Source organism: Dermacentor albipictus, chromosome 3, assembly GCF_038994185.2.
Source record: "Dermacentor albipictus isolate Rhodes 1998 colony chromosome 3, USDA_Dalb.pri_finalv2, whole genome shotgun sequence".
Taxonomy (NCBI): domain Eukaryota; kingdom Metazoa; phylum Arthropoda; class Arachnida; order Ixodida; family Ixodidae; genus Dermacentor; species Dermacentor albipictus.
The window spans coordinates 183,967,836-183,984,872 of NC_091823.1; the positions used below are offsets into that span (position 1 = coordinate 183,967,836).

Consider the following 17,037-nt stretch of genomic DNA (forward strand, 5'->3'; position numbering starts at 1 on the left):
CAAATAAAATGTGAAATGCGCATACCGGGGACATTTAGAAGGCATTGGCGGCACGCCTCACTGCGTCGTAGCCTTCGAAGGGCAAGGCTTGAAGAAGAAACGGGAGCATAGCGGAGACAGTCTCTGATTACCAATTAATCTGCTTCTGCTGAACGCGTTGAAGTACTTGTTGTTGCAAATTATTTCTTAAATAGCCTATTTTCACTTCGCACGTCTTTCCCCACTTGAATAAAAAGTGGTTCAGGGCACCTTTAGCAGCCGCTAATAATAAAATTAGGCAATTATCAGGCCTGCGGCATTGCCAAGATTAGTTTGAGAGTATACGCTAGGCATCTATTTACCCCAAGTGAAATTTCGCTGCATCTGACCTTTAAGGCAACACGGCAATAACGTATAAAACGGAGACTATGGGCATCTTGCCGCACACTGCAAAAATTGCACCTGAAATGCAAAATTTGATGATAGCTAGAGCCCGGAATCCTAATCAGAAGGCTGGGCGAGTAGGCCTTGGACTTGGCCAGCGCGAAATAGCATGGGCACAGAAACAGCGCCGGCTATCAACTATGGATATAACAGAGAAAAAAATCAGACTGATATATAGACGCGCTTAAAAAGTACGTGGTCCCGAGGAAAAGATTAGAAAAAGATTTTTAAAGCGAAGCTTTATGCCCCTACCTTCCAAGGATATTTTCGGGTCGTTGGCATGGTAAGCAAAAGGCGTGGTAAGCAGGCGTGGTAAGATGTCTGCGTGGTAAGCATACGTGGACCGATCCAGGAGATAGTGCAATGACGGGCCGACCCGCGGCGGAGGTGCAGTTTGCCATTAAAGGGCCCACATACACAGCTTCGCTGGTCATCCTTCTTCACAGAGTGGAAGAGCACTATGTTCTCAGTTCTTACGTGACAGACCAGGTGGGTATCGAGCTAATAATACAACTAAGCGTCATGTAGCGTGAGGAATGGCCTCGCGTTTCACCCGATTTGCTTATAAAAATGCGTCTTCTATTTGTCGTGCCACCTTGTCTCTAATTCTCGAGAGTACCCTTGTTTCAGAAAACATAGGTGCGCAGCCGCATTCCTTACAGTGTAATGATAAGTTTGAACACGGCTGTCCCCCCAGAGGAGCACTGTGGTCCACTGCGCTGCAATTCAGACAACGACCCGTTAACCCGACATAACACTTCACACAAGACAACGGAACGTTTTACACAACACCTTTGCCGCACTCGACTAAACTTTCTCGCTGCTTGATCATGCTCCCACGAATGCTTTGGCCTTCGCTTTCTACCTGTTTTTCTGCACTACCACGCTTGGTTTCCATACTTGTTGTCCGCCTAAAAAACGACGTTACATCCGTATCTATCCTATACCTTTTTTAGGCGATGGGACACGCCGTGAAGATAGAAAATGCTGGCAATCGTCATCTTTTTGCTAGTCCTTTTTGTCTCCAAACCTCTCGCTTGTGCCTTTACCTTTTGCAGAATCTTTTACCGAAGAAAGCCAAGTGGTCTTCAGGAGATCGTGAATGCCTGAGCCACACAATTTGCTTTACAAAACTTGCTTCTATGCGATACGGGCCAGGCTTCTTAAGTGTCGCATTCAAACAGGAGACTGCAATGGTGTTCTTGACGATCTTTGAGTACCCAAACGGAATTAAGTTGTTTTACGCTATTTGGGGCGCATATCCAGCACGTATGAATATCATCAAAAGAAATACTCAAGTCCAGAAAGCGTATGCGCCCGTCCTTAGGGATCTCAAAGGTGTACTTCAACACCGACCATTCTTTTTTGAGAACCTTCAGCACACCTACCTTCGTGTCAACACACCAGCCAGTATCGAAGAAAAGATATTCATTGCCATACCTAAACGTTCTCACACCATCACCTTTTAGGGCGGTTTACAAAAGAAAATGAAATGAAAAAAAAAAGAGAAACAGCGTTTATACATCTTCCAGGCCGGTGAGTTCCTACTTCAGACGCACTTTGAAAGTGGGCGAAAATTTCACGTTTGCTTACGTGTCAGGTACGGGCATCGCGACCACCAGCTACCCAAGCATCAGCTACAACTTGTTTTCGACGGAAAACAACGCCAGGGGGCATAACCTGAATTGTTGCTTTCGTGGCAAGCGAGTAGAAGCATCAGGCATGTAGCCCGATCAGGAGCTGTGCATGGGGAAACTCGGAACCCCTGCTGACCGTGCACGCCAGCATTCTTGCGCTCAAACGACAGCCTCGCAAACCACTCAGTGGCCACTCAGTGTCCGCCACTGTGGCGCACAGTTTCCGCCTGGTGCGCTCCTGCGGTCACCCTCTCATCATGCGATGGGACTCGCATAGAAGCCCATATCTCACTGGAGTCCACTCGGAGCTACCGCCGTGTGCGGACGTGAGGTTTGGAGCTCCTGCGTCAGCAGCAGACGCTACAGCGTCTCACGCGCTCCTCTTCGCCTATTCCGAGCACGACAACGGACGCTTCCTGCGATTATCGCGATACACGTGTGACGTGCCTTCGCTGCACTTGGCCTTCTTCCCGCTCGCAAGAAGAGGCCATCGCAGCCTGTGATGATGGCGTTTCGCTCGCCAAGTGAGCGCCCGCCGCCCGTGCGCCACCGACGCCATGCTAGCATGAGCCGGCTGACGCTCGGCCCCGCGTCCCTTGACGAGCTACGCGCCAGGGAGGATCTGCATGTGAGGGCTTCAAGCATGCTGGGCGAATGGCTTCGTCAACGGGCCACCACCACCACTGCTCCACCCGTGGTTCCCTCCCAGACTGAGGCCGCCCCAGTCGACACCGCGAATCCGTCAGCCCCCGAGGTAGCCTCGAAGCCTCCCGCGGAGCGTTTCTCAGCAAGCGAGGCGCCCCATGCTTCAGTCCCGCTCGCTTCCTCTGACGACGAGGAGATGGACCTGACGAGCTCCAGAAAACGAGCTCGTGAAACGGAGAGCGACGATGACGAGGCAACCGCGCGTCGCAAGCAGCCGCCGTATGCTCCCCCCAGCGCGGAGCAGCACGTTGAAGCCAGCGGCCATGTTGAGCAGGCAGGCCAGGGCGGCGCCATCTTGCCACCCTGCCGAGACGCAACCGCCACCCTCTCCTCTCCGGCCGCCCAAGCAGGAGCCCCTCCGGAAACGGCGTCTGCTAGCGCTTCGGCTGCACGCGTTAACGCTACCGACGCGATGGAGCTGGCAGACGCACCTCCCGCCGGCTCGTCCAAGCAGGGCCCCGAGCACCCCGCGGCGCGGTTCCTGAACGACCCGCCACGCCAGCCTGCCCCGCTGCCGAAGCGAAAGGGGAAGAAGCACCGGAAGCACAACAAAGCTCCTGCCGTTGCCTCGTCTTCGTCTCCCGTCGCTTCGGGCGGCTCGCGGCGCCTGCCCGCCAGCCCTGTCACCCCCAGCGTACCTGCAGCGGCTGCACTGAGGCAGACACCACCCGCCAGCGAGCCAACCTCAGATGGCTTCACCCTCGTGCAGTCGAGGTGGGACAGGCGGCGTGCGAAGGCCCTGGAGACTGCAGCACTCCCGGTGGACCCTGCGGTCATCGGTACGGTCCTCTTCCGGCCCTCGGCGCCCGGCGGAGCCTTCAGGGGAGCACCGCGCCTCGCACTCGCGGCGGCCCTCTCATCGCGGGCCGGTGTTGCTGCGGTGCGCGTCAACCACAGGCGCAACATCGTGGCCGCCGACACCACCACCCGGGAATGCCAGGAGGAGCTGCTGGCGATAACCGAGCTGCACGGCATCTCGGTGACTGCCCGACTGCCGGCCGTGCGCGGCCAGAGCACCGGCTACCTGCACGGGGTGACCGGATTACCTGCGGACGCTGACCTGCTGGGAGCCATGGAGTCGAGCGTTCCAGTACTGTCGGCGACGCGGGATGGAAGCACCATCACTGTCCGGTTCGCGGGGCCGGTCCCCCCTGAACACCTGAGCCTCTTCAAGCTCGGCTTCAGGGTGAGGCCAGCCAGGCCGCGTCCGGTGCAGTGTCGCCAGTGCGGCCGCTTCGGGCACGTGCTGGAATCCTGCAGTTGGCCGTCTGACTGCATCTCCTGCGGCAAAAGCCATGCGGAGGGCGAACCATGCCGGACGGTTCGCTGCAGGAACTGCGGGGGCCCCCACAGGGCCGACACCCCCGCCTGCCCTAAATGGCAAGAAGAACGCCAGGTGGCAACCATCATGGCTTCTTCCACCGCAGCACTGTCGAGGCGTGCTGTCAGGGCAGCAGTCCGGGAGGAGCAGCAGCAGCAGTCCTCAACCTTGGCGCGGTCATATGCGAGCGCGCTGAAAGGCCCCAGCCCCGCACCCAAGCGTCCGGTACCAGCCCCTCGAACCTCCCGCCGTCAGGAGGCACGGGACAATGCTGACCCCCCTGGCCAGGCTACAGTGGATCAGCTGGTAGCAAACCTGCTGGTTACCATGCAAGCAGTCGGCGCTATGCTGCCAGCTGACCACCCGCTACGACCCATCTGCCTGCAGGCAGTGGCCTTACAACAGCCACCGAACCATCATGGCCAATCCCACTGCTGATTGTCGGCCGCGCATCCTGCAGTGGAACTGCAACTCCCTGCGGCGAAGGCACGCCGAGTTGGCCGAGCAGCTGCCTCTGCACGACTACGACGTCCTTGCCTTCCAGGAAACGTATGCGCGTGCAGAGGAGGTCTCGCTGCCCGGCTACATCGGATACAGCAGCCCCACAGAGTGCCGACGCGACGACTGCGATGCTGCGCCCTGCACCGACGCTGCGCACCCGCCTGGCTCCCCTCGCGCAGCGGTGTATGTGCGTGCCTCTCTCCCGCACGCCCTCATCGCCACGGAACATCTGTGCTGTGCAGTGGCCGAGTGCGTGGCCGTTACCGTCCGTGTGCGCGGCACCGATACGTCGGTCGCGAGTGTGTACGTGCGACCCGCTCTGCAGTGCGACATGACGTTCCTGTCGCGCCTCGCCGCTTCGCTCGCGCGTGACTGTGTGGTGTGCGGCGATTTCAACGCGCATCATGGGTGCTGGGGCTCTGCAAAGACCACCATCCGGGGGAAGAACTTGATGGGCGCGCGGCGGGCCTTGCCGTCATCAACAGCGGCCAGCCCACCTTCGCCCGACGCAGCGGGACCGCCACAGTGATCGATCTCGCGCTTGTTTCGGAGCGCTGCTCATACGAGTGGCAGCGTGCCCCGGACACCGCGGGATCCGACCACTTCCCCATCTCCCTCTCCCCCGTGCGGCCGAATCGCGGCGCCACGCGTGTGTACACGGTCGTGCGCTGGCCCATGTTCCGCGATTTCTGTGCCCAAACCCCGCGCGGCGACGATTTCTTCGCGCACATCGCAGGCTGCGCGAATCGGGCTTCGACGCGTGTTGCCGTACCTGCCGGTTCCCCTTGCCCGGACATCAAGCTCCTCAATGTGCGCGCCGCTCGCCGCCGCGCTCAGCGGAGAGCGATGCGAACCGGAGCCGAGGCGGACTGGACATTGTACAACCGCCTGGACGCTGTGTGCACACGACACGCCCGTCAGCTGCGCCGCCGATCTTGGGCCGGCCTCTGCTCGTCGCTCGCCCAGCCGTGCAACGAGCGCCGTGGATGGCGACTCCTCCGGGCCCTCCTGAACCCGAAGGCACCGCGGTTCCCGGTGCTAGCCATCGCCATAGCGCGCGGGATCAGCGAGCTGGAGCTCGCAGAGCTTCTGGCGAACGCTTTTGCTGCCACCCCTCCTGCTTCCAGCGCGCCCCCGGCTGTGTTACAGGCGCTGTACGCTGCGGTGTTCGTGCGGGGCGAAGCTCACACAAACCACGCACAGGCAATCACAAGCCTGTGCGAGAGTGACTTCACTCATCACGAGCTGCGGCGGGCCCTGTCGCGCGGCCGGCGCCGCCGCAGCGCGCCTGGGGCGGACGGGATCATGCTGCAGATGCTGCGAAACCTGGACGAGCCGCAGCGCCGCCTCCTGCTCGACGCTTCCAACGACGTCCTGCACAGCGGCTCCCTCCCGGATTCGTGGCGACATGCTGTAATCGTCCCCGTGCTGAAACGCGGCAAGCCACCTCACAGCCCTGCCTCATACCGGCCGATCTCCCTCACGTCTATACCGGGCAAGACGATGGAGGCGATGGCTCTGTCCCGGCTCCAGTGGATTGCGGATGCCCGCGGTGCTCTACCTCCCGAGCAGTGCGGCTTCCGCGCTCGCCGCTCCACGGCGGATTGCATCGCTATCGTCGCCGGCACCCTCGAGCAGGCCAGGCTCGACAGGGAGACTGCCTTCTTGCTGCTCCTCGATGTCCAGAGCGCATTCGACTGCCTCCCTCACGACACCATCCTCTCGGCTGTGCGGGCGCTCGGTGTGGAGGGCAGGCTCCTTGCTTACATCGAGGCCTTCCTCGCCGGGAGAACATCAGCTGTCCGAGTCGGGGGCACGGTCGGCTCGCCCCGTACTGTGAGCTGCGGTGTGCCTCAGGGAAGCGTGTTGAGCCCGTTTTTGTTCAACCTTGCCCTCGCGCCCATCATCGAGTGCATCCCCAAAACGGGCCGCTTCCCTGTGCGTGCTGTGCTCTACGCAGACGACATCGCGCTTCTCGTGCACGGGCCGACCTCTGCGACGGGGGAGATGCGCTTCCGGCTTCAGGAGGCGCTGGACGGCGTCGCGAACTTCCTGCGCGCCATCGGCTTGCGGCTGTCGTCGACGAAATCCGAGGCTATTCTGATCCGCCCCTGCGGTGTTCGCCGCCGCACCGGCTGCGTGCTCGTCGATGGAGTGCCCCTGCCCTGGCGCCTGACAGTGCGGTACCTGGGGCTGACGATAGACAACCGCCTCACGTGGTTCGCTGCTGTGCGCCGGCTGCGCGCTGAGATGCGCCGAGTGGAGAGTGCGGTGCGCGGCCTTCTCGCCCGTGGCGACGGCTGCCCTGCCTCGTTCGCGGCGGCGCTCTACTCTGCGGTGGCACTGCCGAAAGTGTTGTACGCGCTACCACTGTGTCGTGTCAGTGCCCGGCTGTGGAAGCTCATCGACAGCGACCACCGCCGAGTGCTTCGCATGTGCCACGGCCTCCCTTGCTCATCGCGGGTTGCGGAAACGCTCGCGGAAACTGGCGCGTGGCCCGTCTCTTTGACGGCTGACCTGCGTGCCCTCGGTCACCTCGAGCGCCTCTCCTGTGCCCCGGACGCAGGACCCATCCTGTCCCTCATCCGTTGCCTGCCCCAGTCACGAGTGGGAACAGTGTGCGAACTGTTTGACAGCCTGGTGGTCGACCCTCCGCCCATACCGCCTACCTGGCCACCGCCACACCAGCGCACGCCACTTCACGTGTGTCTCGACCTCCCGGGCGTTCGCTCCAAACATCGCACGCCTCTCTGCGCTGTACAGCAGGAGGCTGCTGCCAGGATCGAGGACGACCCGGGAGGAATGACGCACTTGTATGCCGATAGCTCCGTCCTCAGCGACGGCTCGGCGGCTGCCGCCTGTGTTGCTCCCGCACTTGGCATCACGAAGCAGTGCCGGCTCTACTACCGGGCTTCCTCTACCACGGCGGAGCTAGCGGGACTTCACCTCGCTGCGGACATCCTCGAGGAGTCGCCGCACATCACCAGCGCGGCGATTCTCTGCGACTCGAGGTCCGCGCTGCAGCAGCTGCTACTCGACGAGCGCGCGCCGCCCCTTGCACAGCGCGTTGCCGTCCGTCTGCACGCACTGCAGGGGCGATGCAACCTACGGCTGCAGTGGATCTCCTCGCACGTCGGAGTCGCGGGCAACGAGCCAGCTGACCGGCTGGCCAGGCGCGCACACGACTCGTCGACCGCGCTGACAGACCGGGTGAGCTCGCTGGACACAGCGCGACTTCACTTCAGACGGGAGCTCGCGCTCCGCCATCCCGACGACCGAGTTGCGCAGGGGCGCCCACCGCGTCATCTCCCGCAGACCGGATTCACGGATTCACTAGGCGCGAGCGCGCCTTCCTCCTCGCCCTTCGGACCGGTTCTGTGTGGCCCGCCGAGCGGCGGCATCGACTGCGTGGAGCCCCCTCTCCCCTTTGCGGCGACTGCGGCGCGATCGAGACACTCCAGCACCTGCTGTGTGAGTGCCCCAACTTTTCGCTCGCGCGCGCGTCCCTTGCCCGTGTCTACCGTGGGCACGGCCTGCCGTGCGACACTGTGACTGAACTCCTGCACCCCTCGGGCTGCCCTTCACGACACAGGACACTTCTACGTGCGCTCCTGACATTCGCCGAGGCTGTCGGCCTCGCCGACCGCCTTTAGCTCTGCTGTTTCAGGTGCTCTTTCTCTCCCCCTACTTTCATTCCCTAACCCCTGTGCAGCGCGGTTGAGGTGTCCTCTGCTGAGAGACAGTTACTGCGCTGCACTTTACCCCAACCTTTCCTTCCCATCAAGAATCTCCTTCTCATATCTCACTACATGGGGCCCTTCCGCGTGCAGCGCGAGGTGACGCCAGTGACCAATGAAATGGCTCCCTCACCTTCTACTCTAGCATCCAGTGGCGTCGTGCACGTCAGTCGGCTCAAGGCCTACTACGCTGTTTCCGGACTTCAGTGGCTCCGGGATGGCGCTCTTGCCGCCGGGGGCAGTGCTACGGACCAGTATTTACGATGACGAAGAGGCCAGTGGTGCGAAGACGATGACAATTGGAGGCTTGCGCGGGCTGTTGCCTTTTGTCCAAGTGCAGCGTATTCATTTGTAAATATACTTCTATATACCTTCTCGTGTGCGACTTTGCATGTAACACCATTCACACATAAATCCGACAAGGTAACAAAGACGAGCGCTAAACTCCGCGGAAAAAGCAAAAACGGCTTCACCTTAAACATTACTGTTAACTCTTAAGGCTAATGTTTGCCTGATAGTTGAACATAGAAACAAAGGTCTCCAACAGAGAGCACTATGTCGTCTTCCGTTTTGTCTGAGGTATGTGCTATGTTAGATCTTTTTTTCATGCACTGCAAGTATGTGCAAGTTTTTTAACCCAAACAAAATTATTTATGGTGTCGCAGCTGATGTCCTGATTTTCCTTTAGAGAGAGCGAGAGAGGTATATATTTATTAAGATAGAAAAGTTCAGAAGTCGGCCTGAATCAACTTTCTGACCTGCTATTAAGCACTGGGGAAGAGAGGCGGGTGTGAAGAGAGAAAGAGGGGTAGATAACGGGGGTCAATATGTCGGTAAGCGAACAAGAGCAGCAAAGAGCCTTCAAAGCGTTAAATCTAGGAGGCACCCGTGCAAGAGTTTCATGAGAGTCTTTAGAACATCACCGTGGCGAGAATTCGGCTAAGGTCTCAATAGCATCTTTCAGACACATGTTGATTGGCAAACTTGCAACAAATAATGATTGCATTTGAACTGCATATCGCGGATAGATGCATTTGCTTAGGGAGGACGCACGAATATCGAGGTGTGTACGTACCTGCGTGAGGTACCGCTTCCACCAAAGGAACGGTTGGGCGCATGGCCCCAGTGCAGCGAGAAAGTAGTACGAGTACATGACCAAGTGTACCAGCGTGTTCATGCACGTCACGAAGATGGTCTGCGCCTGGGCCCCGTACGTCACGCAGATCCACATGTTCCACGCGATCACGCAATGGTGGAACACGTGCAGGCCGCTCACCTGCACAGGCGAAAACGTTAGCTCACCACTTCATAGTGATGCCTGCTCAAATGCGTTTTTGTGAAAAGGCAATTGTCTAAATCATGACAAAACAGAGAGCACTTCCTACAATGTTTATAGGTGACGCAACAAGAACCGTCTATTGGTGTGCGCAGAAAGAAAACAAATCGTCCTTCAAGCAATGGGACAGACTTGTCATTTCAAAGGCCACGTGTTAACAATTCACCAGGCACAGAGAACATCCACAGAACCGATTCAGCTTCGCTTGGTGTCATCTCAGTAGACGGGGAACTACCGCGCAACATGTGGCGCTGTTAATGCACTCTGCTTCCATCACTTCCAAGCTGTGGCTTACCAGGACCTCACAACATTTAAAATAGGCACGGAGTAGCAGAAGCTACGTAGCCACCTATGAATCATTTCTTCTTGCTTGCGCAATTTTATAAATGCACCATTTACAATATATATGCCCGAATATATTTGCCTGCTGCCCCTTCCAAGGCAAATAAACATCTTGGATGTTGAGAGTGAAAGTACCCATGCTGTCACGCTGTCGCTCTTGGCTGGTGAACCCAGGATCTCCTAATGATAATCGCATACATAGCGACCTACTGGTTGCGTTTTCCACATTATAAACAATCTGCTATTATGCTCAGATGATGAAAATACTAACCGAAGTAAGGTGCAACCACGAACTGGAGTGGCTCACTTGACATCACACTTCCCGTGGTGGAATCCGTTATTTAATCACTTGATTCACCACGGCTTGACGAGGACCAGCGTGGTATTGCAGACAGTCTAACCTATCATAAAGTAAGCTGTGATGATAAATTGACATCAAAATAGTGCGCGACACGACAACCTCATCTAGTACGGCTTAGCCTTGGGTAAACCTGGGGGTGGTATTTGTTCGTTAGTCATATTTGAGATTTAACGTTGATTAACGTTTCTCAGGCACATCGTATTGGCAAATGTGTATGAGGCACACACGGGCCAATAACATTAAAATCTGGTCCATTGAATTTGGGTGAAAGCAGTTCTGCCATGCATGTTGAAGCAAGTCACTAAAGTGAGAGGAAAAAGTCGCTCAATTTCCGCCAAATATCGCTGCTAAGTCGCTAGCACTGTCGCTTATACGTTTGACTAAATTTTAGGTAATGTAGACGTTTTTGGAATGGTACAATATAGTTTAGCGCAGCGTAAATCCCACATTAAAGCGTCTCATGTGTGTCTAGACTCTGTGTGGATGACGAATAAACATTGAATATACCAGCACTGTGTGGCTTTTACTGTACTATTATACTCACATGACAGCTAAAAATAACTCAAATACGACGTTTTGCCCTGCGATTGCGAGGTCCCAATCGGAGCGCGATTGAAGCAAACGCCAGCAACGTGATTTTCTGAGCCCGCAAAGGTCATTAGTCCACATTATCTGTTCAAAGTTTTTAGTTCCAATTGCTCTCAAAGGAGAGCAAATTTTTTTACGTCGTACAAGGTCGCATGTAAGCACGGCGATGACCGTTGCGTAACGGTGGCGCTTCCTAAATACGGACAACGAGAAGGCACACTGATTAGCAAACAGGAGCGCTCTAGCAACAGGTACTTACTGAAAATTTCGTTCTTCATATGCATAAATCATCTAACATTCACGTGACGCTTCCTATTACATTTATTACTTCATAAAGAACGCTTCGCCTTTCGCGAGCTTATATATTTAGCTTATATATTTCTTGTTTTTCATTTAGCCTAAGCAATATAATATTTGTCATCGTGGTGTTACACCTTTAAAACAATGTTAGTGTTGTAATTTTACATTTTGGTACTTCAATGAACATACCACTCTGCATGAATGCGATGACGTGTTATTTTCTCTTTTTGCTGCTGTCATCCGGGTCATTCCACTAGCGACCAACATGGGTCCCGAAATTGATATTTTATATCGGATTGAATAGTTCGTACTTTATACGCATATAACCCAGTATCACGCCACTGAACTTCGTTTTTTTTAGTAATTGGGTGATTTACGAGGAAAAAATACCGAAATTCCTAAATGTGGAGGCACCCATTTTCATGCACCTGGCATTCTTGTCAATTCGTAATGGTATAAAATACGAGATCATGCGGCACCGAAGAATACGTTTATTTTGTGTAATACCTAAAATGTGCAAGCTAGCAGTGTTGTAGGCTTCTTAAAAAACGAAAATATTTAAAAAGAATTGTAATTATTGGTCTCTTTCACAGTTGCTACATTTCGCTGAGCTGATGCGAGTAGCTTGTGCAAATCTAGGTCCTGGTCGAAGTCAACAATGAGGCGCCAACACAACGACCAAAGGCACATGGAAGAAAAAGAGCAAGACTGGCAAGGTAAGCTGTGCAGCAAAAACAGCCAATTCCACTGCTCCGGCTAACACAGAAAGCATTCTTAGGGTTGGCATCGGGCACCACGTGTTGAAAGGAATTTCAACCGACCATCTCTCACCCTGCATCGTCGAAATGAGGCGTGACTTCATGCTCATCACATTTTTTTTCATCTACCTTTGAATAAACCGAGCAAGTTTTTCACTAGAAATCGTCTCGTCCTTGCTTGGTTGCCATGGTCTACCGGATGCCTGCAGCAAGCCGACAACGCCACGCTACCCAACAGTAACGTTGGTCGAGCTTCGATAGGCAGGCGCCGTCACTACTCGGCAGCAGTACAATACGCTACCCTGGAGTACGCAACAGCACACAAACCGCAGACGAGAGTAACGAATACGCAAATATTAGGTGGCTGCTCTAAGCAAGGCGCCGCTTATGCAATGAGCTCACCCGTATGGTAGACGAGCTAATGAAACCCACAAGAGACAGGGGAACCAACTCGGTAGGCCAAAGAAGAATATACGCGGAACTTGGGAAGGAGGATACTAGGGATTGTTCCGCCACCGGCAAAAGCTCCGGAGGTCGATGACATGTCCACCAACCTCATGCAAATCATTCCGCAAACTATACAATTGCTTCAACAACAGCTGCAGCAGCTGCAACAGTAGATACAGCAAGAACAACAAACGCAGTCGCATCTCACGCAGCTGCTTCAGCGATTTCAACTGCAACTTCCCGAAGCGTGCGGTCAGAGAAAAACATCTTTCGAAGAACTTCTTTAGGCCTTCGTTCACTACAGCGAACGACAGCCAATCAACCCAGCTAAAAAACTATTAAATTAAATTGTGGGGTTTTACGTGCCAAAACCACTTTCTGATTATGATGCACGCCGTAGTGGAGGACTCCGGAAATTTCGACCACGTAGCGTTCTTTAACGTGCACCTAAATATAAGTAAACGGGTGTTTTCGCATTTCGCCCCCATCGAAATTCGGCTGCCGTGGCGGGGATTCGATCCCGCGACCTTGTGCTCAGCAGCCTAACACCATAGCCACTGAGCAACCACGGGCGGTGAATCAACCCAGTGCTATCAGGACCAGGCGTAATGACCAGACACGTTATGGGATTACAACGAAGGCGCAAAATAAAACAACCGACTAAGGAAGGAGATACTAGACAACCACGTAGGCGCACAAACAAGTGAGCGTTTTATTTCTTGACACAGGAAGAAATAGCTGCTGTCAAGGATCAAAACAACGAGAAGGAACAGGGCCATCATCTGCATCGCGCAAGGAAACCACAATACAGAACAACTTCTAAGTGCCGCTCCCAAGATACGCCAGTTGTTTTGTTTAAAGGGAAACTGAGGCTCCACGGATACAATGATACGTTCGCGTCGACGCCACATGTTTCTCAGGAAATTGATCGTGGTCGCCAGCATAAAACTCTTTCGTGTTTAAAAACGAGGCTGCAGATGCGCCGGAAAGACGAAGCAGTATTAGTCATAGCAAAGACAATTACACGTAGGGACATTACACACTGAGAGACGCCAACCTCTGGGTGGTAATTGAACTGTCGCCCACTCTGTCTTGTAAATATATAAGGCCTTCACTTGAGTGAATAATTCCTCCAGCTCCCACGGTGGGACGCGAGCGTCGCTCCAGTCCGAGCATACGTGCCTTCGCATCGCTCCACAGGAAAGACTCGAATGCCTTCTTATTCGACAAGGACCAGTCCTCAGGCACGGCTCGCCTCCTCTAGAACATCATCTGAACATTCTGGCCAACTTCTGCTGTGATCGGACCAACCTACTCTGAGTTTTTGTGCTTTTTTTATGGACCTGGCAGGGCGCTCAGCTAGCCCTAACGTCTGGGAGAGTAGGCCTACCGTCAGGTACGCCAAAAGCCCGCACTCCTGCAGCAGCAATGACCCCGAAATTCGTCACAGACGCTGATGGATGGACGACCCGAGTATCAAAACATTCCCAAGGTACGCAGCACGTTGCAACGCTAATTTTGCGTCTGCCAACTGGCCTTTTCCTACCTCAGTGGAGCCCACGAACGCTTCACGACGCGCTAAGCGTCTCAGCAGCCCTGACTGCCAGTGGCGTAGCCAGAAATTTTGTTCGGGGGGGGCTACGCCACTGGCCCTAGGTATATATATATATATATATATATATATATATATATATATATATATATATATATATATATGGGGCCAGTGGCGTAGCCAGAAATTTTGTTGTTGCATTTAAAAGTAAAAGTTTAATTCTAGTGACTACGGCTTTCAAATTTTTTTATTTAGGTGGTCAATTATTTATTAAAAATTGGCCAAATCGACAATTTTCAGAAAACGAAGGTATCAAGTTTAAAACTCCGTGACTCAACAATGAAAAATGATATCTCCATTCTGTGAATTGCATCTAATAGTACATCTACAGCGGACAAAATGGATATGTTACACATGATTCTCAAAAAAATTTAATATTGTGGAAATACGGCTTGTGCAGAACCCTTGTACACAACGTAACCAATTCACGTAAAATACAAATTGACATAGCAAACTTGCCCCCTTTGACTGTTATAATAGATGCCGTTTACAGAACCACAGTGTCTGTTATTCATGCATAGCTATTAGTTTGTAAACGTCGTGCTTCTATATTTTCAAACTTTCGAATTTTTCAAAATATTTTAAACAACATTTAGGCCCTAAATTGAAGTTGTGTTTCCAACAGAACTAGGATTTAACTTTCTCTCTCAAATGCAACAAATTTCAGTAAAAGCGATTAGCAGGATTATCTAAGAAAAGGGTTTCTGCGTTTTACAAGTATTTGAATAGGTCGCGTCGGATTGGGCCCGAGCTAAAGCTTCCTCTTAAACAATTTGTCAAGGGATCAAATACATGAATAACTGCATTGTCATTGCCAAAGATGCTGCAAACGAATTCTTGAACGCTACGCACAGTCAAAACAATAAAATGTGTATTTCTTCATAAAAGAATATACTCGTATGTGCCAAAAATATTGCCCAAAATAACTGATATCAATGCTTCCATATTTTTGTCTATTTAAGTAAAGAAAATATCACACGAACTTTAGAACTATATCAGTTCGAAACCAGGAAAGCAGTGCATGCCACTGATATGAAAAATTAAAAGGCAATGAACTGAACAAGTTGAGGACAAATATGTTAATGAAACTTTGTCATGCAAGAACCGTGCTTACATTCTTGTATATATGCAATGGCCAGTGAAAAATGTCAATGACGCTGTAATTTGTTTTAATGTATTACGAAGAAGCAGGTGTCACCGGTCGTGTATCGTGAGTAATTGCACCGAAATCAGTCGCAACAGAGGGCACGTATAAAAAGCAGGAATTCTGCAACATATACGAGGGCAAGTCAAATAAATGTGAGCCAACGACGGGGTACTTCTTTTAAAAGTAGTCTTCATGAGAATTTAGACATTTGTCCCATTGACTAACGAGTCGCGTGATTCCCGTCTTATAAAACTACTTGGGTTGCTGCTTCAAAAAGTCTGTATCTGGTTCCCTTGAGCCGTTTTTTCCGTTGCCCCAAAATGTAGAAGTCGCAAGGTGACAGGTCTGAGCTGTATGGCGGATGCTGCAGCGTTTCCCACTTGAATTTTGCCAGTTTTGTATTAACCACATAAGCGACCTGGGGACAGGCATTGTCGTGGAACAAGATGACCACATTCGTCAATTTTCCACGTTGTTCCTTCTTGATTGCGACACACTGCCGTTCTGGCGTTTCACAATATCGGAAACAATTGATAGCCTCTCAAGATTTAGCAAATTCTATCAGTAAGGGACCCTGACGACCGAAAGAAAAGTCAACAACACCTTTCCAGCGGAAATGATGGCCTTTGCGTTCTTTGGGCGTGTAAATTCGAATGTTTCCACTGTAAGCTTTGCCGTCGTGTTTCAGGCTCGTAGTAGTGGCACCAAGGTTCGTCCCCGATCACAATTGCAAACATGAATTCATCATCCTCATTGTGATACCCGATCAGATGATTCAAGGCAGCGCGAAACTACTCCGTCTTCTCGCTATGGATCAAAATCTTGGGGATCCATTGCGCTCCAAAGAGCCGATAACTGAGAAGCTCATGAATTAAGGCGTGAACCGAACCGTGACTGATGTTCAGACGGTCTGCCAGTTCATCGATGCTTATTCTCCGTTCTTGTTTCATCAGCACATGAACCTTTGAAATTGTGTGGGGGGTGATTGCACGATGGTTTTGGCCCGGTCTTGGAATGTCTTTACAACGTCCTTTGAACCGTTTGCTCCAACGCTTCACAGTGGTCAATTAAATGCCGTGTTCAACGTAAACGGCAGCCATACGGCGATTAATTTCTGTTTCGGAAACACCTTTAGCTGTCAAAAACTTCGCGACACCTAGCTGTTCAACTTTTGAAGTTCCCATTATGTGACGCAACCATATTCAACCCAGTGTATGAGAGCATTAAAGAACATTTATCTTCACACCTGCGTGTCACTTTTGTAAATGAGACATGCCGTTCTCCTACGCGCATGCCTCGCAGATAATGAACCGAACCATTATTGCGTGGTTAGGGTAGGCGCACTTTCATTTGACTCGCCCTCGTACATTAGAAATGCAAAGATACAATGGGATATACAAATGTGAAAATACGGCTTGATAAAGGACAAAAAAGTGTCACTGGAAACATAGTTCACTGCATGTATACAGAAAACATCGCAACAAGATATTTAAGTATACGTATAAGTCTCCAATGAGTCTATGTATCTAAGAAAAAGTAACTGTATGTAATGCGTCAAACAAGGCAAATAAACATGTTGCACAATCATAGATACACAGAATCCTAGATTCCGCCCCGATTCCATCCACTCCCCCCGATGTATTGCGTGCGACGGAAGGCGGCGCGCTTGCTCCCCGCTTTTCTCCTTTGCGCACACAAGACTAAGCCACCATCGTCGGCTCACCCATTCCACCTCCCCCCCTACGCTTTCATTCGCACATACAGCATGCAGCGCGTGGTCACGATTTTATCCCCCTTGGACTTTATACGAAACATGAGGGCG

The 17,037-nt window shown here is 52.7% G+C and overlaps 1 protein-coding gene across 7 annotated transcripts in view; it reads right to left on the reverse strand.

Moving 5' to 3' along the window:
• The window catches only part of LOC135920826 (very long chain fatty acid elongase 7-like), a 397,384-nt gene that overhangs the window by 116,324 nt on the left and 264,023 nt on the right, over positions 1-17,037 (reverse strand). For 6 of the 7 annotated variants that reach the window (XM_065455093.2, XM_065455094.2, XM_070536304.1 and 3 more), the window contains one exon: positions 9,400-9,600. In XM_065455093.2, coding sequence (XP_065311165.1) covers positions 9,400-9,600 — 201 coding nt within the window. Of the gene's footprint in view, positions 1-9,395; positions 9,601-17,037 lie in introns of all 7 variants that reach the window. The other variant, XM_065455096.2, reaches the window with a different exon arrangement.